General features: G+C 37.5%; 1 protein-coding gene across 4 annotated transcripts in view; it reads left to right on the top strand.

Annotated features, from left to right (window-relative positions):
* Nucleotides 1–27,657, top strand: part of IQCM (IQ motif containing M) — a 156,327-nt gene that overhangs the window by 75,569 nt on the left and 53,101 nt on the right. For 2 of the 4 annotated variants that reach the window (XM_043545797.1, XM_043545796.1), the window contains one exon: nt 1,462–1,596. In XM_043545797.1, the coding sequence (XP_043401732.1) occupies nt 1,462–1,596 (135 nt within the window). Of the gene's footprint in view, nt 1–1,461; nt 1,597–3,847; nt 4,327–4,567; nt 4,856–27,657 lie in introns of those variants that run through there. The other 2 variants (XM_043545798.1, XM_043545799.1) reach the window with 2 other exon arrangements.

Here is a 27,657-nt window from a genome sequence, read left to right as displayed (position 1 = left end):
TACTGTGTAGTATTTCATGGCTTTTTGAGTCACTGAGGCTTTAATACGAAGACATAAAAATGTACCCCTTCAAAGCTTCTTTGCAGACATAAGATGTTACATCCTGACATTTTGTTTCTTGTCATCCTCTTGTCTTCCTAGTCCTTAAACATTTAGAGAGAGAAGTCCAGCTTAGAAGCCAGATGTTGTTAGTTTTCTTATACGTTAAAGTGATAAGTTTATGCTGTGTTTGAAGATGGGAGAGAAATAGTCCTATTATATGTATTTGCGTTTTTAATGTCAATACTTAATACAATCAATATCTATTAACTTTTACATAAAGTTCAAATTAATGGTTACATTAATAACTAGTAAACCATTCTGTTAGCTAGACTGAAATTGCTTACTGAGGAGGACGATTGTCTGGCACAGACACTGCAAAAGTCTTTGAGCTATGGTAGATTACCTAAAATGATGTTTAGATTTGCAAATGTAGAAGATTATGCAGACATTTTTATACGTTGCATAATTATTTGCCTTTTTAGTTTGTAGCCTACTGTGGAGATTTGACCAACACAGACATGTTAAAACATGCTAACATGTTAAAACATGTTAAATGATGCTGAACTCATTGGATGGGAATAAGGGTCTTTTTAAAAGTGACAAATATCTGAATTCAGCTGTCCTGTCTTCCATAATTTTACTTCCACAACTCCCCACCATTTTTAGGCAATAAAATCTGACGCACACGCACACGAAAAAGAAAGAATTGAAGATTATGTTCCAGCAACCATATTTCATCATTCTGGGTTCCATCCATTACTTTTGTTTTAGGGATCATTTTTGACTAAGAAATGGAAAGGCTGAGAAAAATCTACAAATTAAAAACTGTTCATGTTTGTAGACAGCTCACAGACAGAAGAAGAAAATAATTTTTTCAAACTACTCACTGCCAAATACTTTCCCTCTTCTACTAAAATCTAAATATTATTACATCTATCACTTTCCCTCTATACCCTAATTTTTGTAATTCTTTCAAAGTAATCACGTTTGTCTGGAAATATTTGTTTTTTTTTTTTAATAAATCCAACCTATTTACTGCTCTTAGTTCAATTATCATCTAGAGTGATTTTTTTCCCCCTTATAACAATTGTTTCATTGTTTTATGATGTACAATAATTACACTTTTCAGGATTACTGTTCTTTCCTGTCTGGAAAAAATGTACCAATTTTCAAATCTTCTAGTTCCTTTTTGGCAGCCATTTTGCTTTGCAAGTCCAAAGGCCTCATTAAGGCACTTAATAATTTCATTAGCCATTCATTGTACTGTATATGTGTATGGTATTTGTACTGTATGTGAACCTGGTTCTAAATAAGACACTTCTAGGGCAATACAAAACGTTCCAACATATATAATAGACCTAGTAAGATTTTTTTTTTTTTTTAATTTCTGTAAATGAAACTATGAAACTTTTCTTTTAGTTTATGAAACAATGTTTGCCAAGAGGGAGTTCTGGAAAGAGATGGATAAAAATGATCTGCAGGCATTTTTCAAAGACTGTGGACAATTACTACCCCAGCAGCAAATAGATAAGGTTTTGCATCTGGTCTGTCCAGGTAAGTGTCTTTTTTTTTTATTTTTTTTTTAATGTTTTCACAATGGTCAGGAAACATCCATTACAATTTTGTAATGTCTTTGTGTAGAGACAGTACAGGAGCTGCTGTTATTAAAAATAGATTAGACAAAGTCTGCTCAAATTTTTCCTCATAGTGTTTTACAACTTCAAATGAAAATACACTTTGTAGAGTTTCATTGTTTTAATAATGCAAGACACTGATCCTTCACCACCTTGTATGGCATTCAGAAGAGTGTAGAGAAGCTTAGTGCACTCTAGTTTGCTGCTCAACCATTTCAGATATCTGCATGCAAGGCACTTGTTTTCTTCCCTACTTTGCATCACAGGGGTGCCAGCCTTCCACCATCCCCTTTAAACACCCTTCTGCACACAACTCTTTACAACTCAGTGCAACAATCATCATACTACATACTACACCAAACATCCACAACTAGTGTGTGCATGGGTGTGTCAGTGTAATCTGGCAAAGGGGTATGTATAGAAGACAAAAGGGGGCAGAGTTAAGTTTGAAGTGCCTGATCTGTGGTGTATGGTAGTTGTGGAAATGGTAACGTGTTCTTGTGGATGGAGGATCAGAAGGGATGTACTGTTAAGTGGTTTAACTTTTCATTGTCTTGCTTTTTGGGGTTTATGTCAAATGCTGTATACATAGCAACCCTACTGCCTCACAATGCAGTTTTTTGTGCATTTATATTTAAGAGAGCAGGTCAATGGAATAAAATGTTATAAGAGGAGAATAATGTTATGCTGCATTAAAAATAGGTGATCAAGAATGAAGAAAAAAACTTCAAGTAAATCAAATCTCCCCTCTCTTTTATCAGAGGGGCAGCTGTGTTAGTCTGTATGCACAAAAACAACGTGGAGTCTGGTGGCACTTGAAAGACTAACAGATTTATTTGGGCATAAGCTTTCATGGGTAAAAATCTTCTCTTTTCCATCTCCCTCTTCTGGGGAAGAGAATGAAACAGTCTTGGAACAGCTTGATCTCTTCCCTGATCTCCACTTCTGGGCAGCAGCAGAGAATTCTGTGAGTGGACCTCTGGACCCACCCTCAGACACTGAGAGACAGGGAAAGGACAGGTGGCATTTCCAGATTCCATTGTGCAGTAATGTACTTTTGTTTTAAATTCATGGTGTTTGTAGCCATCCTGACCCAGGTTTGCCAGTACATCCAGCAGCTGTGGGTAGGTGTGACACCTGGATATTTCTGATAAAATGGCAGTGAAAGAACTGTCGGTATTTGCAATTATATTGTTATTAGGCTACAGCACCAACACATTACTGAGATGAATGAGATGTTGGCCACAAGTTTTGGGTGAAGCTAAACCGTACTCAGCATTGCACCCAAAAGGAGCCCAAAGGAGGTTTTATACCTCCTTTGTGGCTCCCTAATTTTGGGGTCAGCCAGGGTAGTCAAAGGTTTGGGGACAGTGACCTTGTTTTGGATAACAGTAGATTTGAGGTCCATGAAATTCAGGTGGAAACTTCTTTAGGTTTGCCACAGTGTGATAAACTCATGTTCAATTGCATCTCCTTTGGTTTGTTAATGACTTACTATTATCAGTGGGATAATTTGTTGAGATTTTTAGCCTTCGGAAGTTGAATCCTGGGGTAGTAGGTTTTCCTCTGAGTATCTGACCCCACATTCCACCTTACACAATAGTATATTGCAATAATGTTTACTTCCAGTAAATTTAATTAATTTCTCATGGAAAATCATGCATTATTTGCCATTTAGATCACATTCCTAAGACAGTCTGAATAAAACCAGGTATTTTTAATCATTTGCTCAGTCCTCATCGCTATGGTAACAAGAGGTTTTATAACTGTGAGACATATTTTTAGTCTAATATCCTAGCTTTTGGAAAGTATTGCTACTATTCACTATGCTCACAGACAGGCCAACAAAGGTTAATGTTCCCCCATTCATTATTTCATTTATTTAGCAACTCTCAGTCATTGCATAGTTTCAACCTTAGCTTCACCAGTTTGCTGCCAGGGGATGGACTGGGCAGAGAATAGACTTCTTTGCTATTACTAGTTCAAAGTTTTACCAAAGTATAAACATGTAGATCATGAAATATTTTCTGAGACGTGGAGATGTATGTCTGACAACAGGACACCCACCAAATTATTTCCAACATGCATGTGTTTTAAATAAATTTCACTTATCTGTAAAGTACCTACTTTTTTTTCCTGATTTGTAACACAAATAACATTTATTTCTAAAGATTAGTTATAAACAGAATATGACCTCACCAGATTGCCAGGGAGACACACTGTGAATGACTGAATGTTGTGAATTGCAAAGTAATCCGGCTATCCTCTGTCAGTGGAAAGACAACCATCCTGCCTGATTATGTGTTCAGAAGAGGAGTGATATGGCAGTGGTGGGATGGCATGATAGAATCTTGTCTTGTGTCATCCTGCTTTTAATATTGCTGTAAATCTATGGGATGGACGTTGCATCCTGTATGACTGTGTGATCAAGTGGTAGAATGATTGGATCATCATGCCTGCCACCCTCAATGAATACAATAAAGAAGAAAGATCTCTCTTCTCTGTCTCCTTTTCTGTTGCTGCTGCCTGTCGTCTAGCTGTTCCTGTCTGCTGATGTTGCAACGGGTGTTGTACTCCAGCTGCCTTCCCACCAATACAGTGCTCAGGTGTCCATTTTGATTCCCATTTCCTGATATTGCAGGAGCTGTACAAGGCTGTCTCCCTGACAGGCAATATGCTGCTATCCAGCCTCTGAGTCATTGCCATTTGCTGCTGCTGTGCCCACCAATTACTACTTGTCTCAGACTGCTGCCAGAAATGCCTGGAATATAAGAGGAAAAAACAATAACTGTTTTTAAAAATCTCACTCCTCTCTGTCTGGTCCTGTGACACTGCGTCTTTCACTTCCTTGCTCACACTTCATTTATTATTATTTTACTTTATTTATACAGCAGCCAAAAGCATGCCAGGTGCTTCTGAGAACAAATGTGAAGAAGACATAATGCCTGTCCTGAGCAGCTTGCCATCTAATTTTACCTCTAGTATCTAATGTTGTATTTTTGTCTGAATCCAAATATCAAAGCGATGGGGCCTCTGAAAATAAGTGTCACTGGACTTCAACGGGCCTGGTTCACTCATCTCCAGTAGCAACTTTTTGTCAGTGCCATCTTTGGTTGCTGTTAAACTAGTAATAACCTGGGAGTGAAAGCTTCCATGTCCCATTATTATCCCTGCAGCTCTTTGGTATTCTCATTTAATTACAGCAGTTTTACGTAATTTCAAATCTTGCTTGTAGTACTTGGAATGGATCTATTTCTTCTTTAAAATACTGTAAGTTATTTCCGTGTAATAAAGGTATGTAAGTGAAATACAAGCCTAGAATTGGGATATATGCAACAGCATGTTAACTAGCTAAAAGTATGCAGTAGTGAGCTTTATAGCAAATTGGAAGGAAAATTGTAGATTGCAAGATATGAACAGCATATGAATATGAAATATAACATAGAATACTGCATAGCTAACTCTGTTAATATAAGGATACAGGGCTATACTAGAGTTGTCACTTTAAAATCACTACTCCTTAAATAATAATATATATTACAGAGAGCAAGACTCCACTGAATGAGTGTTGGCACTGTCAAAAAACGGATACAGGCACATACAGTGGTACCTACCAAACCATTGGTTTGAACTCAGACACAAAATGAAGTGTGTTAATGTGCGAGATTTCCTTCTGAAATCTGTTCTTTTTAGCTTCTGGAGGATCAAGTTTGCTCAGCCACTGAAGTCAAATGAGAGCTAGATCTTAAATGGTGCTCAGAAATACCTTTTCTCTACATCCTAAAGAAAAATAGGTGACAATGGTTTGATAGTAGCTAAATACGTTATTCTAAGTTATTGAAAAGTTAAGGTTTGGCTAAAAAAACTGAATAGCATATCTATGGCAAGGGCACCCTGCTGGCTTCAAGGAAAAATAGCAGATTAAATTTAAGGATATCTGGGACCCATTTCTAGATTTTGTAAACCAATAAATATATTATATCATGACTTTATAGACCAGTACTAGCTGTCACTTCATTCTGCAATGTACTGTAGACTTCATTATGCAGTCAGAAAAAGAGTAAATGCAACGTCATATATTTTCTTTGCTAATCCAGTATATTTTTTATTTAAATCAATTTATTTTTATTTATTGGCTGTACATTGGATGCATCCATAGGAATTATAGTTAGCAGTTGGTAGCAAAATTACACCTTGAAAACTATTCCAAGGAGGTCATAGAATATATATATATATTAGAGATAGCAGAAAAATTGCTATTTCACTTCTGTTTTTTCCATAATTTGATACAAAGTACATCATCAGGATCTGATCCTGCAAGCACATATGCAGATGAGTACATTAAGTTCAGTGGAACTATACATGTGTCTAAGTTACTTTCATGTGTAAGTGTTTGGAGGGCTGGGGCCTCTAGTTATTTTAGTAATGGTATAATTCCTGAAAGAGAGTTTTAACTTTTAAAATACAAGACATCTAAAGTTGTGTTTTGTGTGTGTGTGTGTGTGTGTGTGTGTGTTCATCAAGAATTGCTTGCAAGAATGTGAAATGAGATTCTAAAGACTCAGTAGCAAAAGTAGTAGAAACTATATCATCACTGAAATACATGCTGATGAAGACACTGTATCACACTAGTTTTTAAATATTAGCCGTCTGTAAATTAATTATGAACAGGTACATATGACTTTGTCTCTAACACATTGAGTTCAATGTATGTACAAAACACAGACAAGGCTACATTTATACTATGAGCTAGGGGAGTGATTTTTTAGCTTTGGAAGATTTTCAGCACACCACAATGAACACAGCATTAGGATCATAAAAGAGAAGAAACTGTTTAATCAGGCTGTCTCATTAGATTCTGATTTGTTCCATCCCAAAGAGACTAAGCTCACCAAGTCACAGCCAGTTCCATCTGACCGACTGTGTTTTCAATACCATCACTTCAGGGACTTCAGTTTTTAATTTGTTATATTAGTGGATCAATTCAATAACATTTAATGTAATTTAATAAAATACAATTCATTAACTTTATAAAATTCAGTATACAGTACAAACTTGTTTAAAAGTTATAATGATATTAGTGTGTGTGCTGTATTGAATTCATTAAAAAATATCTGCAATTCTGCTGGGTATATTTTGTATTTGCAGACTTTATCTAGGAGATTTTCCAAATCGCCAACTGGTATACGTAGGCTGTCCCCTTTTCATTGCTTTGGACAAATATGAAAGTGCTTCAGCAATGTGCACTTGCTGATTTTTCTCCAACTCATTATCATCTGTCTTTAGTCTCATTTTCTCTCTTTGCTATGGCTAGCACCTCTTCATCTGCTGAAATCTCTCGCATGTCAGTATCCAAGTTACATAAACAATTTAAGTCCTTTTTATTCATAAATGAAATTTGCAAACATCAAGCTCACTTTTTTTCTTGCAACAATATTTTTTATGGGAGGCAGAATTATTTTTTAAACTCTATTCATATAGAATGTAATATTCATATGACCTCTACAAGGCACAAAACAGCAAATGACAAATATAATGATAAATCTCTCCTCAAGACTTGCTTCTCCAGTGGCACCTACAGAAAACTGGCCAAATAAGAATGGCTAGGCTAAGAGGTGGTTGGCTATAGCTGTTGTGTAAATGTGCACATTTTTAATTAAATACAAAATTATTTCGGCCATGTCCCTACACATACTTATAAACATAACTTTATACATGTGTGTGAGTAGTTCCACTAGCTTCACTGGGACTACTCACATGTGTAAAGTTACTCACCCACATGCTTGTAGGATTGGGATGCATGACAGTACACTCTTTGGAGCAGGCACTGTGTCTTCCTGTATATGGTCCCAATACAGCAAAGCACTTAAGCAGTGAACACACACATAACTTTTGTTTTTGTACTTAAATTCCACTGACATCAATTGGGCATAAAAGCAAGTGCAAAATTAAGCACATGATTAGGTGTTTTGCTTAGTTGAGGTTTGTGTGGACATTGCCACAGCATACTGTGGTTGCTGCTGCTATGATTGACTTGCCTCTTCCTTGTCCCCACTCCTCCTAACCTATGCCAACACTTCTGCTCTCTTGTATTCTTCCTTCCTCCTGTGTTTTTCTCCCAATTTTCTAGTGTCCAGTAGCAGAAAACTCACAGAAATATATAGATATATGCTTAAAATTAATAGAGGTTTAATAAGAACTTAAGAATGGCCATACTGGGTCAGACCAAAGGTCCATCTAGCCCAGTATCCTGTCTTCTGACAGTGGCCAATGCCAGGTACCCTAGAGGGAATGAACAGAACAGGTAATCATCAAGTGATCCATCCCCTGTCATCCATTCCCAGCTTCTGGCAAACAAAGGCTAGGGACACCACCCCTACCCATCTTGGCTAATAGAAAGGTTGGGGGGGGGAGGGAATTAATTTTTTTTAAAGATATAGGTCTAAAAAGGAGAAATAAAGAAAAAGTGTTTTAATAAGCAGATGGGGCTTCTTATTCCTGATTGAGGCCTCTAGATGCTACAGTAATATACATAATAAGCAATAGAATAATGTTAAAAAGAATAGAAACTGGTCAAGGTATAAAAAGGGGAAAAAGAATTGAGCAGATGTTTAGAACACTAAATTAATAAAGAATTATTATAACACAAACAGGAAGATATTTAAAAAATAGCCACAAGTGCTGAATATATCTGTCAGTATAATATAAAAACATGGCACCCCATCCAGCAAACTTACACATGAGAAGCTTGATACACATGAAACTGCTCACATATATAAACATACCTGTGGAAGTGTGAAGGATCACACCCATGGTTTTTGAACATTTACACTGCAAACAGACTATGTAGTCCTCTCTCCTCCTCCATCTTATTTGTTATGCTCACTTGTTAAAGCTTGTCTTAAACTAGATTGCAAGCTCTTCAAGGCAGGGGCTGTATCTTTTATGTACTTGCACAGAGCCTAGTACAATGGGGACTTAGGGGAGCGATTGCAGTAAGAATAATAATTATAATAAATAAAAAGAATAAATGTAGCCATTGAAAATCCAAACGTGGAGATTATGGAGATATTAAAAAGTTCAAGAATTCTGGAGTCAAATATCAATGAGATATAGGGGAGATATATTAAATGTTCACAATTTATTACAGCCACAAAGATGTCTTTTTACATGATTTATCTAAGCTTCCTCTGGAGAAGTACAAGAAAAGATTTATCTGTGCGGTACTCTCCATTGCAAGACTATGTATTATGCATCACACACAAAAAAATCGTTGCCAACTCCGAAGGAATGGATCACATCAATTGATATATCTGTAATCCTAGAAAAAATAACAATAATTAGAGACTCCCCTGAGACAGCTGGAAAAAATACAGAATCTATACTTGGTCACTTGCTGTGATTCCAATGCACTCAGTTTGGTATCTGTTTTGAAATTCACTTTTTGTTCATTATTACCAATGTCACAGACCAGTCTGCTGTCTAAGACACAACAGTAAACACAATTTCTGCATCAGAAACTTCTGTCACAATTATCATTATTGCAGCTTTGTCCTCCAGTTGTATGTTCATGAATTATTTTGTTTTTTTTTATTACTTTACAATTTGTGCTGAGAGTGACATACTTGTGGTAAAATATTTCCTTTTACTGTGTGTGTGATCCTGCACTCCTTGCGCTGGATGCCTGTGCATCATGTTGTGATTACCACCAAACTTCTTGCAAACAAATAGTCTTTGACCATAGGTGAAGGATAAGGTCCAAGATGTTACCTCTGCCCTGTAGCTCAAAAGAATGTCTAGCAAATTTCTGGCCTGTGTGTGTGGGTGAAGAGGTAGCCACAAGTAAATAAATCCAGATATAAATAGAAATAATTGATTTAAAATAAAAAAGTGATATAGATACAAAATTGAATTTTATTATTTTTCTTAAATCATGTTTTTGATCCTCCCTCTTTTGTATAGATGTTCTGAGACCTGGGTGTCCTCCTGAATTTACAGAACATATTTTATTAAGTAGATTGGGTTTTGAAAAAGAGATGTATATATTCAATCTTACATATGGCGGCAAAAAATGTTCCAATTTTTGGATCTGAAATCCAGTCACCTAGAGTTTTCTGAATATTTTCCTCATGTAAGTGTGCAAATATAGAGAACAGGAAAAGGACATGTTTCATAAAGTGCACTTCATTTTTCTCAGGAAAGATTATATGACTGATGAGAGAGATTCTGTATCAGAAAGATATTTTATCAAAAAGGGATTCAATTTCTTGTTTTATCTAGTGAAGCTTCAAGCTTTGAGTGACTGTGGACATTTACATCATTCATATAGCGTACTGGAGCTAAAGAATTAGAAATATTTATTAAGAGAAAACTTTAAGAACTATAGTGAAAGAACATGGTAGTGATTGTAACGTAGGGTCAGTCCTGCTCTTATTGAAGTCAGTTGAATTTGCCATTGACATTGATGAGAGCGGGATCACGCTTCTGGTCCAGAGGCTTAGGTACTGGAGTACCTATTGCACTCTTTTCCCCTTTGACTTGAATAGAGTTGTCTTGTAGAATACTTATGTGGAAGCAAAGGAAACTATGTGAGGCAAACAGAGCAATCTACTTGCACATAGGCCATTACCATATATTTTGTCCTTGATATCCTGGTACTGTCCTATCACTAAAATGTACTTCCAGAAATATACATTTAGTGTAATTATACAGAAAATAGAGGAAGAGGAGTGAACCAGAAAATAAGGATCAAATAATTAGAGAGAACCTAACCTAATCATAACCTGAACCTCCCCTCCAAACCTTTTTGATTGCAAATTCTGAGATCCAACCCTCCTCCCCACAAACACCTTATTTGTTCTTGTTCTAGGTCTAAATCAAAACAAGAAAAAGCTACCTCCTTCCCCCCCACCTGGTTCCAGCATACCTGAAATCTCACAAGAACAGTCATCCTCATGAAAATTCAGCCCCATGGGGTGGAAAACTCCATAATAGCTGATTTCATGAAATTTCCACTTTTCATGAAGGCAAAAATCTTATGAGAGCCATTGATCTTGCACATTTTTTCCATTTGGGGAAAAACCTTGCAGGAACCACTTGCAAGATCTTAGTGCTGTCAAATCGAAACATCGTCCTGATTCAGCTTCAAGCCAAATCCCCAGGCCTAACATATTCTATCTACAAACACTGTCTTCTCACCCCAGCTCTACTTCTAATGACTACATATTAACCTTTTCTACAATATAATTTTAAATACACTGAATTTTTTATAGTGCTTCTGGTAGGCTATAACTCCTGTACACCATTAACTTAACCTAAAAATACTGTAGACGTTTACATAAGACTCCACTAGGGACAGTGTGCTGTAGTGAGTTGAGTTGTGATGGGATTTTCTGAGTAATATCTTTCTCTTTCTGGTCTTTGGAAATTCACCTAACCTCTGAGTCTTTCACTTTCCTTGCCTCTAAAACAAGGCATTTTCTAAAAAGAATTAGCTAGTATTTGTGAAGCACTTACAAAACAAAGTGCTATATAAACACTAAGTTGTTGAGATGATCATATATAATACTTGAAAGCTATTTAGCCTTTTAGGCTAACAATATGAATTCCGCAGAAGGAAATTGAAAAGGATTTAAATTTAAAAGGAAATTGAATACAAAACTGTATATTTAAATAAAGCTATAAGTATAGTATAATATAAACCAGCATAAGAGCTTGATCTTCCTCTCAATAATGTCAATGGCAAGGCTCCCATTGACTTTAATGGTGCAGGATCAAGTGCTAAAACAGGAAATTCACAGTTAATGTTCATATGCCATCCACACTTCTCTTGGGTGTGCTTAGGTTATTTTTATAGATATGAGAGCTGAGGTTGTATATCAGTTATAACTTCTGAATTTCTGGTAGTTTTTTGTTTTTTGTGTCACAACCTGAATGTTATTTAAACATCTTTTTTATTATTATTTAACACTGGATAATTCTCTAGAGGCCTCTTCAAAACAGCTAATGTTCCCTTTGGCACTGAAATCCACTTACCTTAACTGACTTCTGTTATACTTCAACCTGATTCTCAGAGTCAGAATGGTAATATTCATTTTAGTGTCCCAATAGGCTCTTAGTATTCATCAAATATTTGATTTACATTTTCTAATAAGGCTTATGGAATGCAGGCACATGAAACCCATACCCTGCCATGATTCTTACTACTGTCTCTTTCATTAACACTGTGGATTATTTCTCTAAAATAATTAAAATCTGTAATTGAATACACTAGAATAATTTTGGAAAATTAGTTTAATTATTCCAACGCTTGTATTTGGAAAGATCACATCATTTATAATAACTGAATGAATAAATGTGACTTTCATCCCCCACCTCATTTGGTTGATATTTATCATTTGAGAAGAAATATGTATTGATGTTTTCAAATGTATGTCTTGGTTGAGCACCACAGACACAGTTTAGGTATTGCTTCATGCAAGAGTCGAACGATAAGAATTTATGATTAACTTTTCTGTTCAAAATTAGTTTAATAACCAATCGATGTATCCTTTACTTACAAGTACTGACTGATAAGCTCTCCCATGCCCCTCCACCTACATAGCTAAAACACACAAATTACTCTTTAACTGAAGTACTTGTCATATATTTTTAGCCAAGGTACAAGTATTTACCCCTTTAGGTAACAAATGAAGCATGTATTCCATATGTAGGATTATCTACAGTTCAGAAATTGCAACAATACCTTGGCAGAAATGAGAGAGTGCAAGGAATAACTTACAGATAGACTGAAAGGGTCCTGGCATTTCTGGAGTTGTGGAAGTCCCAAAGTACATCAGTTTTGCTGCGGTGTTGCTGTTCAGGAGACTCCACAGCCAAGCAAAGGTTCATTAGTGGGTTCCTCTGCAAGAACACTAAGGAGGTTTATGATTCACTGGCCATAAACCACTGCACAGCACTTTGCAGCTGATACTACAGTAAATTGAGTTGCAGAACTGAGGGACATTTTGACATTATAATATAGGTTGAAAAATTGTTAAACTGTGCAGTTAAAAAAAAGGCCAAGACCCTAAATGAGTTCCACCTAGTAAAAGACCTAAAAGGCAATAAGAAAGCAGAGGTTTTGAATGCCTATTGTGCTTCGGTCTTCACTACAAAGGTTAATTGTGACCAATACTCAACACAATTAGTATTAAAAACAAAGGGGAAGGAACACAGGCTAGACTAGGGAAATAACAAATTAAAGAATATTTAGATCAGTTACAAGTATTTCAAGTTGGCAGGGCCTGCTAAAATTCATCCTAGAGTACTTAAGAAAGTAGCTGAAGCAATCTTGGAACCATTGGAGATTATCTCTGAGATATCTTGGAGAATGGAGGAGGTCTGGAAAAGAGCATACACAGAACTTATCTTTAAACAGGGGAAGAAAGAGGACTGGGGGAATTGTAGAGTGTTCAGCCTAACTTTGATAACTGGAAATAACGATTAAACAATTAATTTATAAGTACCTACAGGATAATAGTGTTTTATGTAATAGCTAAGGCTACAATTTTGTCATAGGTATTTTTAGTAAAAGTCATGGACAGGGGCGGGTAAAGTGCGGGGGGGAGAATGGAAATTGTTGAAATCATCCCACCAACAACCTCAGACTAGACCAATCCACACAAGCGGTCCATTTCCTGGACACTACTGTGCAAATAAGCAATGGTCACATAAACACCACCCTATACTGGAAACCTACTGACTACTATACTTCCCTACATGCCTCCAGCTTCCATCCAAGACACACCACATGATCTGTTGTCTCTACAGCCAAGCTCTAAGATACAACCGCATTTGCTCCAACCCCTCAGATAGAGACAAACACCTACAAGATCTCTATCAAGCATTCTTAAAACTACAATACCCACCTGCTGAAGTGAAGAAACAGATTGACAGAGGCAGAAGAGTACCCAGAAGTCACCTACTACAGGACAGGCCCAACAAAGAAAATAACAGAACGCCACTAGCTGTCACCTTCAGCCCCCAACTAAAACCTCTCCAATGCATTATCAAGGATCTACAACCTATCCTGAAGGACGACCCATCACTCTCACAAATCTTGGAAGACAGACCTGTCCTGACTTACAGACAGCCCCCCAACCTGAAGCAAATACTCAGCAGCAACCACACACCACACAACAAAAACACTAACCCAGGAACCTATCCTTGCAACAAAGCCTGATGCCAACTCTGTCCACATATTTATTCAAGTGACACCATCCTAGGACCTAATCACATTAGCCACACCATCACGGGCTCGTTTACCTGCACATCTACCAATGTGATATATGCCATCAGGTGCCAGCAATGCCCCTCTGCCATGTACATTGGCCAAACCAGACAGTCTCTACGCAAAAGAATAAATGGACACAAATCTGACATCAGGAATCATAATATTCAAAAACCGGTAAGAGAACACTTCAACCTCTCTGGGCACTCAGTAAAAGATTTAAGGGTGGCAATTTTGCGACAGAAAAGCTTCAAAAACAGACTCCAACGAGAAACTGCTGAGCTTGAATTAATATGCTAACTAGATACCATTAACTTGGGTTTGAATAGAGACTGGGAGTGGCTGGGTCATTACACATATTGAATCTATTTCCCTATGTTAAGTATCCTCACACCTTCTTGTCAACTGTCTAAATGGACCATCTTGATTATCACTACAAAAGTTTTTTTTCTCCTGCTGATAATAGCTCATCTTAACTAGTTAGCCTCTTACAGTTTGTATGGCAACTTCCACCTTCTCTGTATGTATATATATATCTTCTTACTATATGTTCCATTCTGTGCATCCAATGAACTGGGCTGTAGCCCATGAAAGCTTATGCTCTAATAAATTTGTTAGTCTCTAAGGTGCCACAAGTACTCCTGTTCTATATGCAAGATACAGGAGGTAATTGTCCTGCTACACTCGGCACTTGGCTGGAGTACTGTGTCCAGTTCTGAGTGCCACATTTTAGGAAAGATGTAGATAAATTGGAGAGAGTTCAGAGGAGAGAAAGAAAAATGATAAAAGGTTTAGAAAACCTGACCTATGAAGAAAGGTTGAAAAGACTGGATATATTTAGTCTTGAGAAAAGAAGACTAAAGGGGAAGCTGATAATAGTCTTCAAATAAGTTGAGGATTGTTATAAAGAGGACAGTGATCCATTGTTCTCTGTGTCCAGTGAAGGTGGGATGAGAAGTAATGGGCTTAATCTGCAGCAAGGGGAATTTAGGTTAGATATTAGGAAAAACTTTCTTAACTATTAGAATAGCATAGAATAAGCAGTATAATTGGTTACCAAGAAAGACTGTGGAATCCCCATCTTTGGAGGTTTATAAGAACAGATTAGACAAACACCAGTGATAGTCTAGGTAAACTTGGTCCTGCCTCAGTGCAGGAGGCTGGACTAGAATATTCTCATGGTCCCTCCCAGTCCTACATTCCTATGATTTGATATTCTATGGTAATTAGTCTAAGAGAAAACAGAAATTGGAAAAGGTGGAGGAAAATACTTCACATATATTGTTTGTTAGTGGAGGACAGAAACAGTGTGGTGAAGGAATGGAAAAGAAAATCAGTACAAGAACAAAAGGGAAACAAAGTTGGTTAATTTTTTAAAACTAATTAATTTCACTGAAGGTCAGACCTTCATTTAGCATAAATTAGTGTAACTTTGATGACTGAGTTGGAGCTATGTCAATTTACACCAGCTGAGGAACTGACCCATAAATCTAATATACCTAAATGTTACCATAGAATACCAAGGACTGCTGTGTTATACCCACACATGTGATAATTTATACAATTATTTATATTTGTATTTGCACATAAATAAAATATCTAATTATACCTCTGTACGAGATTCTAAATGACTAGATTCTTGGGGTGAGTGCAAAGCTGTGATGCTTAAAAATAGAAGTTCTTGTACTCCGGCTACCTATGTCTGCCAGTCTGGACCTAATAAGGAGCGTTTCTCATAGAGGGCACATTGCACCTCTGATTCATGATCTTCACGATATCCAATTTGTACTGGAGTGTAGTTAAAGGTGTCGGTTTTAACCTGTAGATCTTTAAATGGCTTGATTGCCTGTCTCCTGGTGTGATCCTGTGGTAGGGATCTGAAGTGCTTGAACTAACTGTCCCCAGATTTTATCTTAAGGGGACAGATAGAGCATTTTGAAGAGGTCTTTTATCATTTGTATTTTATTTCCATAATCAGTTTGCCAAAGTCTAGGTTTTTGGGCCCTCGGACATGTAGCAACCCCCATTTGTTCTGCCAGGATGAGCAATATTTAATTTCCTTTCTCACTTCTGGTGTACTCTGGGCACAGCTCTTTGGAGGATAACAACATTGTTTTGTGGCAAATTATGAGGTTTCAAAATTTGTTGCTGTTCTGCACAGGAACAAAACCAAAACCCTTTGAATATTTTCATAAAAATTGAATTTTGTCACAATGTCTCTTTTTGGAACAAAAAGCTCAGGTTTTCAGTGTGTGTGTGTGTGTGTGTGTGTGTGTGTGTGTAAAACATAATAATCAGGGCACTGGCCTGGATCTTGGGAGGCCCAGGTTCAAGTTTCTGTCCTGCCTGACTCAGCAGAGTTTTTCATGCTAGGTCAGTCTGAATCAAGCAGAGAAGGGACTTGAATTTGGGTCTTTGACATCCCAGGGCAATTCTGTAACTACCAGGCTATAGAGAGCATCGGAGAGAGGTGCTTTCTCTCAGCTGAAAAGTTTTGGCTTTGATGAAATGAGGAAGAGGAAAAAAGGTTTTGCAGAGAGGGTGGGATGGATATGAGGAGATAATCTTGGGAAACTTCACTCTGTTCTTCCCTCCAAATGAAGAATTTAAGCAGCCATATTAGCCAATTAAATATTACTGCTTTCACAAGGCCTGATTCTGCAATCTCTTATCAACATTGAATAGCATTCACATGAGGCCTTATTGAGTTTAATGAAGCTTTTCATGTAAGTAAATACTACCCAATGTAAGATTTGTAGAACTGGGCCCAAAGGCAGTTGAAATAGTCATGTAGCACTCTGTTTTTCTCACAGAACCACCGGAGTTTGGTGAGGTAGAATTCTGTGTATAGATTCAGAGCAGAATATGGCTGTTATTAGGACATGACCTTTAACAGCATCTTCTCTGATTCTGTCCCTTCAAAAAGGAGAGTACTGAGTAATCTCCTAGAGCTGCTGTTCATGTCCGAGAGAATCATTTCAGTGCTAAAAAGCAGAATGCAGCCATAATTTATCTGAATACTGCTTACAGAGCCTATTTCTACTCCCACTGAAATAACTGGGAGGAAAAAACCCTCATATTGGCTTTAGTGAGGCAAGATTGGACCCTTAATGAGCATCACAGTCACGTAAGCTTTGGGTTTGTTTTTTAGCATTATGCTTTTTAAGTGTTTTTAGTTGCTGCCTGCAGTGTATACAGCTGTGAACTTGGATAATAAATAAGGATCATTTCTATGAAGAAACCTTTGGCAGCATTTTTTGCTTTGCTGAGGTAAGCTGTTAGTCATCTGCCACGAAAGTGTAATCAGCTAGATTTTAAATATTGCTGTGTTTTTCTGGTTTTACTGTATATTTGATTAGTCAATAAATATGTGTTCAGTATATTTCCCAAGCCAAGCAATATTGGTATCGTTGCAAGCTGCATTACTAAGGAGAAACTAACGTAAACCAACTAGAGCTACTGTGAAGAGTATTTTTAATTAAAATGTTAAAAAAGTTATGGAAAACTGACAGAAGACAAAGTTTCATTATCAAAAATATTATCAGAACATTACAATGACATGTTGGTACACAGCATTTCCAAATCTGTTTATTCTTAGGGCCATATTCACTGCTGGTGAAGGTGAAAGCAATGGAGCTGAACTCACAGATGCTAAAAGGATGGATTTGTGCCAAATTCTGGCTTCTGAATCAGACAGGCAAACATGGACAAGATTCAGAAGCCAAAATTTAGACTCCTGACTTCATATTTAAGGACCTGCCTTATTTTCAAAAGTGCTCAGTACCTGATCAAGGCATTTATTTAAATAATAAAATAAATAGAAATATAGATGTACAGGATTATTTTTAGGCTTCTATCCTTACTTGTTGTGAACTATTTCAGAGCAAAAAATACTCATGCCAACTTTCCTCCCTCAGAAAAATCCCCCCAAAACAAAAAAGACCTAGAAGAAAGTCATAACTAAATGTGATGTGTGAATGAAAGCACTAAGCAGTATACATAGGAGTGATTTGGATGGATAAAATTTGGCCTGGTATGGCTAGAAAACTGTGAAGGTATGTCCTGGCTCACAAACCAGGCAGATAGTAAAGAGTTAAATTAGTTCGTTCTCTTTGACTCATTGATTCAGCCAGAAGTATTAAGAGGTCTGTCTTAGGTAGGCAGTCACTGGTAAAAGGGCAATGACTGCAGCTGCATCTCAAGAAATACTTTCTGATTACACGGGGAACACAGCAATGGGTATCACCCAGGTAATTATCATGTACATTTCCTACTTTTTTCTGGAATGCATATAAACAGGACTAGGGCATGTGCACTTGGAAATGAGTTTGTGTTCAGTTCTGGTTTGAAAAAAAAATCTTATTTTGATTTGTTCTCTGATATTTTAACTCCTGGATACTTCCATCTGGTAACTGGGAAATGTCAGGTTAGACTTTGCTGCATCACTAATGTAGGCCTAAACTTGGATAGCCTCTAAACAGGTCCATGCAGTCAGACATTACTCTTTGATTGGGTAATTCTGATCCTTTTATCATACTTTGTTTCTGCTATATAAGTTAAAAAACTTCCTTCCACCAACTCCCATATGAGGAGCTAGCATTAAAAATATATTCAAACGAGATGTCTGAGCCTAAAATTGCTATTGTACAAAATCAGATTCCATGGTGGGATGATGGCAGATGCAACATGTCTCTGAGATCACTTGAAGTTCTGTGGATAGCTGTGTGCAGAGTACATGAATTAACTTATTACATCTCAGAAGTGAAATATGTTATGTGCATAATTTTATGTTGTTCTGTTGTGTGTGACTGTTATTTAATTTTTTAGAGCCATATCTTCACTGATGCATAGCCTTATATACTGGTAAAAGCTTCATATAAGACAATTGTTAGTTTATATCACTTTTTTGAGGCTATACTAATTTTCAATGGAAAACTAATATTGATGACAAAAATACCCTTTTAAATTAAGGAGTGAATACGTTAACATAAATAACTCTTATGAAAGGCAATAGTCATGGAAAATTAAGGTACTCAGAAAGTAGCAAAATTTGTTATAGACTCTCAGTGCTTAGCAGCCATTGCTTCCTGAAAGACATGGGTTGGGATATATTCAGTTGAGTGACTGTATGTGATCCAGTGGATAGGGATACCTGAGTTTTATTTTCAGCTCTGCCATTGCCCTGCAGTATAGCATTGCGAAGTCACTTAATATCTTTGTTTCTTATCCAACCCTCTGTCTTCCTGCACTACTGAAGTCAATGGGAGATCAAGATGTTCTAGGCAGTGACTTCTTTAGCTGTGTGTTTTTACAGTGCCCAACACAATGGGCTGCGATCTCAGCTGGGGACTGTAGTCACTACTGAAATATAAATAATAATGTTTTAATTAACTGCTTTATTGCAGCACTGTTATCTCACAATTGTTTTGAGTAATATGGACATTTTGTTTCCTTTACACATTTAAAAAGGTGCCAGGAGACTCAGTTGGTTTGAGGGTCAGCAATTATGTGGTTATTCAAATTCCTTGCACCTGCAGGTCAGGTTTTGTTTGTTTGTTTTGTTTCAGACCAAGTGTTCACTAAATACTATGAATTTAAAATATTCAAAAAATGAATTAAATGAAAACATTAGCACTAAGTTTATAATCGGTATGATGTGGGGGATGCAAAGTAATGTGGAATCCAGCTGTACAGTATGTTGGCATAACGACTCTTGATTTACAGCTGTTTCTTTATTCTTTTCTGTTAGTTAAACAGAATATTTTTTCCAGAAAACCTTGCTTTGTATGACATATAAATTCAAAAGATTATTTAGTTCCGTGCATCATAATTTAAACTGAGTGAATTCAAATCCTGTTAAAGTCACACAGCATTCGTATGCAATGGACAGGCTAACTAATAAGTCTCTTCCTACTGTTTCCTCCCTTATTCACTACACACTTTGCATCTTTTGCAACAGATGAATCACAGGTCTTACAAAAGGGGTTGGGGCAAGGAAAAATGATAAACTGAAACACTGAAATCTGAAAAAATAATTTTTTTTACTTTCCATTTTTATTGCTAAAATGGAAAATTTTGAAAAAGTAAAAAAATGTTCACATAAATTTCCAATTTTTTAAAAAGGCATTGTTACAATGAATTCTTTGGTTTGGTTTGCTGGTGGTCCCCGCCCCCTTTCCCCCAAGCACACAGGGATACGGAATGAACAATTTTTTTATACTATATATACGAGCAATTCCAGCTGTTTGATTGTTGGCATATATGTTCTGTTGCATAGTTTTAACAATGCTGAGTTCATAAAAGTCTATCGTGTACTTTAATCTTAGGTTGTAGTAGCTTCAAACATTTCTTGATGCCATTAATTCAAGTACCTACTGTAGTTGTTTTAACTCATAGCCGTTTGTTTTATTCTCACCCAGTGTCTGGGGAGACTATTTGAAGGCAATTTTGGTACGTAGCTTTTGTAGAAAATTTCTAATTTACTCCTTTTACCTCTGCAGTCCTGGCATTAAAATCACTACTTTGGCCACAGTGGCGTGCTCCTACTTCGGGTGCTCTTGCACATTTTCCAAAAGACTAGTTTTTTATAGTTGTTTTTCAATTTTGGATAAAAATGATAAGTTGGTTTCATGGTTAAAGAGGTTGACTGCAACTGTGGAGAACTGGATTCTATACAGCTCTCTGCCACAGGGAGCTAGATTCCCAAGGGGAACTTAGGCTGAGTATTGGAGTGCTTAACTTTTAGGTGCCCTGCCATGAAGTGGAATCCCCAGCCCCTTGTCAGGCACCCAGGCTCTCTCTACAATGTATAGGGAGAGTTAGGCACCTAAAACAGGGTTTTGCAGAATCCAGCAAGCTGAGTGGGGAGTCACTTAAGCTAGCCAGTAGGAAATTCCAAAACAAGGGGTAAGGCCTAAGCCCCACCCCTCAAAGGGAGGTAAGCACCTAAATCCAGGCCGGAGGGAGGTATCTCCCTCTACTCAGGATTCATACTCATGAAAAATCTCTCCTGGTGTTATTCAGTAGTACGTGAGATTGCATTAATTATCACTGGTGAATTAAACCTTTATTAAAGAAAAATCCCCCCAGATCTCATTCTGGAGGTAAGTGCCTGGAGTTATGTGCCTAAGCATGGTCGGTCCTTTCTCTAGAAAAGCAGAGGAGGAGCCACTGCCTGTGACTCAATACAAAGCAGGGATTTGAACCCAGGTTTTTCTCCTCCTGGTTGTGTGCTCTAATCACTTGGGTTTGGGTAAAAGGGTGGTGGCAACACCACCACCTCCTGCTGTGTTTTGTGCTGGGCCCAATCTAGGATATGTGCTCCAAGGCAGCATCTGAGCACATCTATTGGATGAGATATGCAGGGCGGGGGAGGGGGAAGAGATCCTACTTTATGAATCCTGCCAGGTCTCAGGTATGAGTTAGGTGCCGAGCTTCTTGGCAGTGTCAAGACTGAGGCAGCTTTGCTCATGCCCAGCAGCAGAAATTTAAGCACCATGGAGACTTTACCAGTGGAAACTTAGGCCACCTACAGGGTTAGGTGGCTCCTGAGCAGGGGTTTTGTTAATGTCAGTGATGCCTATATATTGGATTTAGGTAGGCCCCTAAGCCCCCTTGTGAATCTGGCCCAGGGTTCCTAGGGGCAAGTCATTAAAACCAAAATGTAAACAGGTGGCCTGTAATGATGTGTTCTTCATTTTCTGGCTGCACATTTGCAGACTTGCAGAGTCACAACTACAACTGAAGTAAATTGGTGCTGTTCTTTGAACATAAAAAATGCTATAAAATACTAAGTACTCTGAAAAATCGGGTGCTAGGTATCTCAAGTTCGGCACTCAAAATTAGTGGACATTTAACTTTGGCTTTAATCTCTCTCTGCCTCGGTAATATCACCTCTTAGGGGTGTTGTGAAGATAAATTCATTCATTTTTGTGAAGCACTCAGATACTTTGGTGGGATCACTGCAGAAATCCCATGTGATAATTAATAATTTTGTATTCAGTGCAGGGTTTTGGTGTTGTGTGGTAAATAAAGCCTGAGATCACACAGTGAATGATGACAAAAAGAAATACTGAATAGCTAACCATTCAGTGAACGTAGTTCATTTTGTACACTGAATGAGTCCTGTGGAATAAATAGTACCTTAATTCTGGTATTTCACAACTTTTGAGTGCTTGAATGTGCAAATTTAATGGTCTTTTAACTCAGTTTTTTTAAAAATAGAATACAGAAATCTAGTAAAAGACCATTCTTGCATTAGAGATCTCATGGTCTTTAAGACAAGACAGCTGCATGCACCATTTTTTAGGGTGTAGAGGCTTTCCTGTTGTTAGAGAAAATTGAGCAGATCAGTAGCATCAGCTTACCACCTGCCTAGCCAATTGCATGCCCATATTTGCATGCACAGTTACATACAATTGCATGTGTCAAATGGCATAGTGTCAAACCTCTTTGTAAGTGGCAAAATTAGCTGAAAGATATTGAATGCTGCTGACCACTTGTGATTGGTCTGCCTACAAGTTTGGAAGTGATTACTTACTTTGAAGGGGAATTAAACTATGTGAGTCAGGTATTTGGGGGCTCATTTTGTAAGCTTTGTGATCAGAGGTACAATCTGTATTGCCCTCAGTCTTACTCTGGCTATCAAAGTGCCCTACAGAGATCACAACATTCTCTGGGATGAAAAGGGAAGGGAAGATATCTTCTGATTCTAACTTCTGCCTGCCAATCACCTGTGCAGAAGGAGGGCCCCTTAGTATGGATTACTGGAGCTACACTCATAGAAACCCATTTTACAGGTAGGGTGAAAATTCCCTTTTCATTCAGTACCTTACTGGATATAATTAACATTTTTAGTTCTAATTATAGTTTTTGTATCTCAGCCATTATGCTAATGGCGTTTTTCAGTAGTACGTGAGATTGCATTCATTATCACTGGTGAATTAAACCTTTATTAAAGAAAAATTCCCCCAGGTCTCATTCTGGAGTTAAGTAATTATTCATTTGGTTTTATCCTGGCAATTAGCTTATATACTGTAGCTCTCATTACTGACTTTCTATACTTCCCTGAATGAGATTAACCCACTATGGTAAATAAATGCCTACCAGTTTCCAGTGGGTTGCTTTTTAGGCACATTATGTAATAAAACAAGGACTCATGAAGCCATGAAAAAGCATTCTTGTTCCCAACAAACAATGCAGTAAAAGAGAGGAGATTATGATGGGCATTTGGGACTCAAGCAGCAACAACAAAAAAGGGATTATGAAGCCTTCCAACAGAGCAATTCATTTTTATTATTATTTTTATTTATTCAGCTGACCTCTTTGCTGTGTAGGTTGTGGCAGATATTGCAACTGTATACGGTATCTTTGGGGAAACAATATTGTATTAAGTTTATGTATCGCTGTGGGCCAGAGATTACATGTATCATTGTGTTCTAGTCTGGGGGGAAGATTATCACAGCTCCTCCAGGGACCAAAAACCATATGTGTAATTGGGTGTGGTGGTGATTCAGGTGAATCACTTGGTTGCAAACACACCCAGAGAGGTGCCACCATGGGGAGTCTTGCATACACCGGTTCAAACTGGGTTTTCAGAGGCAAACAGATAAAGAAAGGGCTTTTGTCGTAAAAACACTGTGGTTAAACTGACTCAGGGCCCTCTCTCTCTCTCTGATCTAGCAAATGGACAGGACCTTCTGTCCAAAGGGGGCCCTTAACTCTTGCAGAAGAGTTGGAAGGACTTTGACCTACTAAGGCCCCATACACTGGTGGGTGACCTCTGGTAAACTTTTAGCATGCATACAGGAACTTCTATTGTTTTAGTATATTTTCTCTATAATGCTTTTACCTTAAGAATAAATGTGCTTGCTCAGAAAGAGCTATGTGATAACTTTTAACTGCTGGCAGCACTCTGTTCATAGCCTTTAGAGAGAGAAAGCAAAGCACGTGAGCTTTAGGCAGACTGGCTTGCACAGCAACCTGCCTTACACTGCAGCCTTAAAACCCCTGGTTGGAAAGGAGGGAGATGCCTGTCTCCAACAAGAGAGGTGACAGCTGGGGCTGGAAACCTTAAGTGGGTACCATCAAGGGACCACAGAGGGGGAACACTGGTGCAGTTTATTCTGAAACTGTGACATAGGTCAGTATGCTTTATAACTGAGCTATGCAGTGTGCTAGGCCACATTTGCCCTATGAGAGCTTGTCGGCTTACAGACATTTCTTGGATGTCAGTCATACTTCACATTCGTTCCACTGAAAAACTGTCTGTCTAGCTACTTATATACCCATCCTCCATCATTATAGTTTCTGAACACTTCACAAACACTATTGCATTTATCTTCACAATGTCCCTCTGAGGCAGGGAAGTGTAATTATGCCTGTTTGACAAATGGGAAATTGAAGCACACCATGACTAGCTTGTTTACCAAAGGTCACATGAGAAAACTGCAATAGAGACTGGAATTAAACTCAGTTCTTCTGAGTTCCAATCTAGGGTCTTAAATACTGAGAGGAAGAATGTTCTTATATTTGCCATCATTCTTATTTTAAAAAAATAGTTATATGTTCTAAAATATAAGTCAAATTATTAAGTCCTCACTCAATTTAAACTTAGTTTTCACTCTCCTCCCCTTTCCTCCCTTTCCCTGAGATTCATTTCCACATGTAGGGACAATCATCAATTTTTCTGTAATTGTAGCAAGAGGTTTTATAACATTTCCAGGCCAAAATATTTTAAAGATTTCTTAAATCAATCAAGCACCCTGTCTACCCATCCTTCACTCATGGACAAGATATAATAGTTGCACAAGGTCAAAACCTGAAGTACTACCTCAGACAAAGCTGTAACTGACTCCATGGGAGTTTTGTCTCAAGAAAGACTTCAGATCTTGACCCTGAACAACTACTGTTTGCAAAATACAGATACAGCCTCCTTTATGCTATGAATCCAGTCAATTTGCACAGACAGGCAAAACTGAGTATAAATTTATGTTTGATAAGCATAATTTAATATCTCTGTTCTCTATCCTGGCAATATGGACAATATACCCACAGGATCTAAGAACCATCTCAAACAGCACCACTTTCTAGTTCAAATGCAAGTTGCATTTCGTTGACTTTACCTTCAATAATAAACACACAGAGCACAGCCAACATAAAATAAACAAATGAAAAATAATTTTAAAAAATCTCCTTCCCATTAGAGAAAAAAAGACCCAAGGGACAAATGCTAGTCACATCATTTAATGAACTCCTGGAAGGCACCTCGATAGTTTTTTGATAAAGGAGGTCTAAGAAGCTGCTGAAACTTAGTATAGAATTCAATGTCATTAATAAATATTAGAATAAATTATATTCAGAGTTATAGGCCACTCAAATAAAATGGAAAGTACTGCGGGAACTAGGCTCCCTGAAAGGGGTTAAGAGGATTGCTTAGTCAATATTCCTAAAGTGTTTTGAAAAGTACTGTGCTATAGCTCATCATCATAATGGATTTGGATTGTGTGCAATAAGACTTACACAGCATTCATTTCAATATGAATGTGTTTTATAAATGAATGCATACATCCAGGTCTCTCTTAGGGTATAAAGTAGACACACAATAGGGTCAGTATGGTGGCAGTGTTGAATACTTTGTTCTGGAAGACTTGGGTTCAGTTCCAATCTCTCACTCCTTAGGTAGCAAATAGAGCACTATGGAAAGAATGTGCTCAGTCCCAGCAAGAGAGTAAGGTAGTGCTTTTATGATGACCCCTTTTGACCATTGAAAAAGTAGTGTGTCTGGCTTGAAGGATGATGATGGTAGTTTTAAAGTGGAATTCTTCTCTGAAAAGTCATTCTATAAAAGTGTATTGAGGGGGCTTCTGTGTTTAAAGAGTATCAATTACCTCTTATCAAATATTGTCAATTTAGGTGTAAAAAGTATTTTTTTCTACCAGCACAGCAAACTCTGCCTGGGTTCTTGAAAATCAAGCTGAGTGTTTTCTGCCTCCTTCTCACTATTATCAGTAATAGTAAAGATCTCCAGGCCAAATTCTTCCCTCAGTAATACTTATACAACTCAGCTACTATCTGTGGCATGATCACATTGTGGTGCCAGGCTGACATTGGATGGAGCTTAGTGGACTGTTGTTATGGCAAAAGTTTAATATCATTCTCACATTTTAAACAACACACTGGTCTAGGAGTGTAACAGAAACATGAAACCTACTAGACTAGTAGCTTGCTGGCAAAAATGTGACTCAAAGCCAGCTAGCTTCTCGATTTGAGATGTGCAAATACTTCACCTTTCTGTCCAAGGAAAATGGTCATTACGTTAAAGCAAATAAAGCAAAATTCCACTGGAGTTGAGAGCAGCACAGCACTATCCTTCTACTAGCTCTGCAACACTACCTTCTACTGTAGATGCTTACAGTTTAATAATATCTATAATGTCTCATTTAAACAAGCAGGAAGAAGAAGCAGCTTTGCTCTCTTAAGGGAGGTAACACCGCAGTTCTGTTGAGCAGTAAAGGATGTAAAATCTCTGAGGGCAATACACAACAGCAATGATAAATGTAATGACAAACTGGAACAGCAGGCCATATCTTTACCAGAGACTTTGGGATCTCTGTTTGGAGGCTCTTCTATTGTAGTAAGAAAAGGAGTACTTGTGGCACCTTAGAGACTAACAAATTTATTTGAGCATAAGCTTTCATGAGCTACAGCTCACTTCATCGGATGCATCCTAGAAGGGTCTATTTGCCTCGAGGAAAGTTTCTACTCTGTTTCTCCATACAAAAGGAGTACAAGAATTTATCTATAGATGCCCTTTCCAAAAAAATATTCATCTCATCTGCTGTATGCTGTTGTCCCACTCCCATTACTCTTGTGCTGTGTTCACAAAATAAAGGAAAACACGTTAGTCGTTTTGATGCCTCCCCGCATTTACTAGTCCTGAAGGTCCTGATGTTCTAAGTTGTTGCAAATGTCAATAATTTCTCCACACAGATTTCTGCTTAGACATGGTTACTGAACCAGGGTACCTTCTTTCATCTAGATTAGCATCCTTGTTGCTGAAAGGGATGTAATGAGAAGAGCAAAATATTCTGCGCATGGTCTGTATACTCAATTAATATTGAGGAACCTCTATGTCTCAAAGGTGTATTCCAGAATATGCCTACAAGTCAAACACCACAAAGTCCTTAGTATTCCTGTGATTCCAAAGGTTTTTTAGAAATAATCTAGGAAGTTGGTCCTCATCTTGAAGTTACTGGTGGTCACTTTGAATTAGGCTCTGGATTCTGCAGGGTAGCAGACCTCTCTTGTTCTATTCACAGTTAAGACATTAAAAAGTCAGTATTTCCCAACCTTTAACACTGAGATCCTACATATAAATATAGGAGAAATTGTGGTAATCTCAGATACCAGTGTCATAACAATTGACAAATATTGACTTTTAATAGTGACCATTATCATATATTTTCTAAAACTAGCAAATCTATTTAATGTCTGTCTTGAGTTTAGAGTTTACTATAATGCCCATCCCTATAATTTATGGTTCACTATGTTTTAAAGTAATATCCTGAATTGCAATAACACCAGTATGACAAATATCAGATCTTGGAGAGACTTTCAAAAAAATGGTTAGCATTGTACTTTTTATAAAGCTAAAGATATGCTTGGGGTTTTGGCAGACATTTGGTGAGATGTTAAGATACAGCTGAGGAT

This window comes from Chelonia mydas, chromosome 4 (genome assembly GCF_015237465.2).
Source record: "Chelonia mydas isolate rCheMyd1 chromosome 4, rCheMyd1.pri.v2, whole genome shotgun sequence".
NCBI classification, from domain to species: Eukaryota; Metazoa; Chordata; order Testudines; family Cheloniidae; genus Chelonia; species Chelonia mydas.
This window is presented reverse-complemented; position numbering and strand designations above follow the sequence as displayed.